Below are 2393 nucleotides of genomic sequence, written 5' to 3'. Positions count from 1 at the left end.
TGGTTTTTATTTTAAAAATCAAGTTGATTTAAATTTAAAAAAATCAACTGATTTAAATCAACTTGATTCAAATCAACCCAACCCTGCTGTTTAGTATTCTGAAATCTGACGTTCACATGTCTGTTCATTTTCTATATACAGTAATATAATGTTTTGAGGGGTAGTGGAGAGGGTGTCTCGCTATTTAGGCACAAGCAGCCTTGAAATTTCTTAATATTTCATCAATAAATTGCTACCTTAGAATTAGAAAGTTCCGTCTTATATATTTTTGGCGGTTTTGAGTTACAAAGACCATGAGGTCAGAAATCAAATGTTCTATCTGAACTATCAAAACCGTAGGGTAGTTCGGAGTCGTTATCAAGATATTCAAAGAATTGCATTCGAAAAAAGCTTGACATGTTGTGTAACTCAAAACGTTTGACGTAAAATTTCTCAGAACTAAGCCCTGAGCAGATAGAGCTTGGTAATTCTGAGATAATGAAATTTCGTTAGCAAGCTGTCCAAAGTTCTGAGTCCAGAAAGCAACATTTTCTTCAAGTAAAAAATATACTGTTTCTTCATTAATTTAACAAGTGTGCCTTTTACGTATCTGTTCTGACTTTTATCAATATAATTTTAAAACGGCAGAAAAATAATTTTCAAAATTTATGGCTTACTATGTGTATTTCTGAACAACTGGCCAACGAGATATTTTAAGAAAACATACATGTCAGACACAGCGCCTAGAACAAAAACTCCGATGAGAAAGCCGCCATAAAACGTCATTGTTGCGTGGGATCTCTTCATGGCGTTGTCACACACAAGATCAAACTGTAACAAAATAAAACGAAGAATTACGCTTTACTAATGCAAACGAATGTTCAATAAAAGCTTCAATTTCCTGAGTCAAATTTGCTCAACTAAGTAGAGAGATTGGATCTACTTAAGAAAAAGAATTAGGAACCGTTGAGTTCCTTTTTGGTAATTTTCCACTTTATAACGTTATACTTACAAATGCTAGCTTGCTGGGTTCGGCGAATAAGCGATAGGGGTAGGGGGTAGAAGTAGAGGCAAGGCTATCCCTAAACTGGATTCGGGTAATGAGAGGTAGGAGTAGAGATAGGTATAGGGATAGGAGTAGGGGTAGGGGTAGAGATAAGCCTTATCCGGTGGTTTATGCAATAAGTAATTGGGGTAGGGTTAGTGTAGTGTTAGGGGTAACCCTGCCTCTAAACCTAACCCTACTCCTTCCCCTTACTATCCGAATCCAGCAAATGTAAACAAATTGTTGGAAAGTTGAAAAGTGATACCTCGCGGAACTGGCAAGCCTTCCTTCGCCAAAAAAAAAAAAAGAATCGTTTTGAGGATACCAGTTTACCAAGTATCACAAACAGGGTAGTGACTGGGTTACATTAACAGATAGGAGTTGATCCACTGCTCTAGACGTAAGTTTAAGGTGTCATGACAGCCTGATGGTTGATGTTCGTTACAGAATGGAGAACTAACAGATAAAGAATGCATCCTCATAAGTGATACTACTTGAGGCTTGATCGTCGAGGTTCTTTTCCACACGAAACACTAACAGATAAAAGATGGATCCTCATAAGAGGTACTATGATGGTCTGATGCTCGAGATTTTTTATTGAACCTGGCCTGACGACCACCTGGTCAAGACATTCATCTGCACAAACGACCACTTTCCCACCTCTACCCCATGCATTTTTCATTCTAGATTATAGTGAGACTGTCCAAGAGGATCATCTGTCTAAGTTGACCACTTTTCTCCTGGACAATGCGATATGGGTGGTCGTCGTGGACAAGTTCGACTTTATGTCGGCAGCGGAGAACTCTTGCAACCACACATGCATACATGCACACACACACCCCAAACACACATACACACACACACACACACACACACACACACACACACACACACACATCCACTCACAATTAACGTATCCCAAGACGTAATTTTTCAACATAATTTGCCCCAGTAAAGCCCGTCCAATTAAAAAACCCAAAACAAAACAAACAAAAAAACCCCAGAAACATTACTTGTTTAAAGTCGAAACCTATTACGATTACTACATTGCAAAATACTGTATGTAACAGTTGCTCAATCATTACACATATTGTCTTAAACATATTAATAACGTATTAATATTGAATGTGAGTGCATAATGCAGAGAAATTGCCTGTACATCGTTAAAGTGATTCGGAAAAGTTCATGTTATTATATACAATAAGGAGATTTACATGTACAATAGTACTCACTTGCCTAGGTGGCTCAGCGGTAGGCAGGGCGCATCACTGTCTCAAGCAGTAAACGTAAGATATCTTTTTCTTTTTTTTTTTGTAAAGTGTTTTACGGCACTCGCAACTGCATAAGGTCATATGAGCGCGCGGGACAC

The 2393-nt window shown here is 38.2% G+C and overlaps 1 protein-coding gene across 1 annotated transcript in view; it reads right to left on the bottom strand.

Annotated features, from left to right (window-relative positions):
- LOC101855405 (organic cation transporter protein) overlaps nucleotides 1-2393 on the bottom strand; it is a gene marked incomplete at its 5' end in the record, with an annotated part of 21884 nt that overhangs the window by 18364 nt on the left and 1127 nt on the right. The window contains 1 exon segment of the mRNA XM_005092382.3: nucleotides 707-810. Coding sequence (XP_005092439.2) covers nucleotides 707-810 — 104 coding nt within the window.

The sequence above is a fragment of the Aplysia californica genome, unplaced genomic scaffold (genome assembly GCF_000002075.1).
Source record: "Aplysia californica isolate F4 #8 unplaced genomic scaffold, AplCal3.0 scaffold00045, whole genome shotgun sequence".
Classification (NCBI taxonomy): domain Eukaryota; kingdom Metazoa; phylum Mollusca; class Gastropoda; order Aplysiida; family Aplysiidae; genus Aplysia; species Aplysia californica.
Note: the sequence above shows the minus strand (reverse complement) of the source record. Positions and strands in the feature narration are given on the sequence as shown.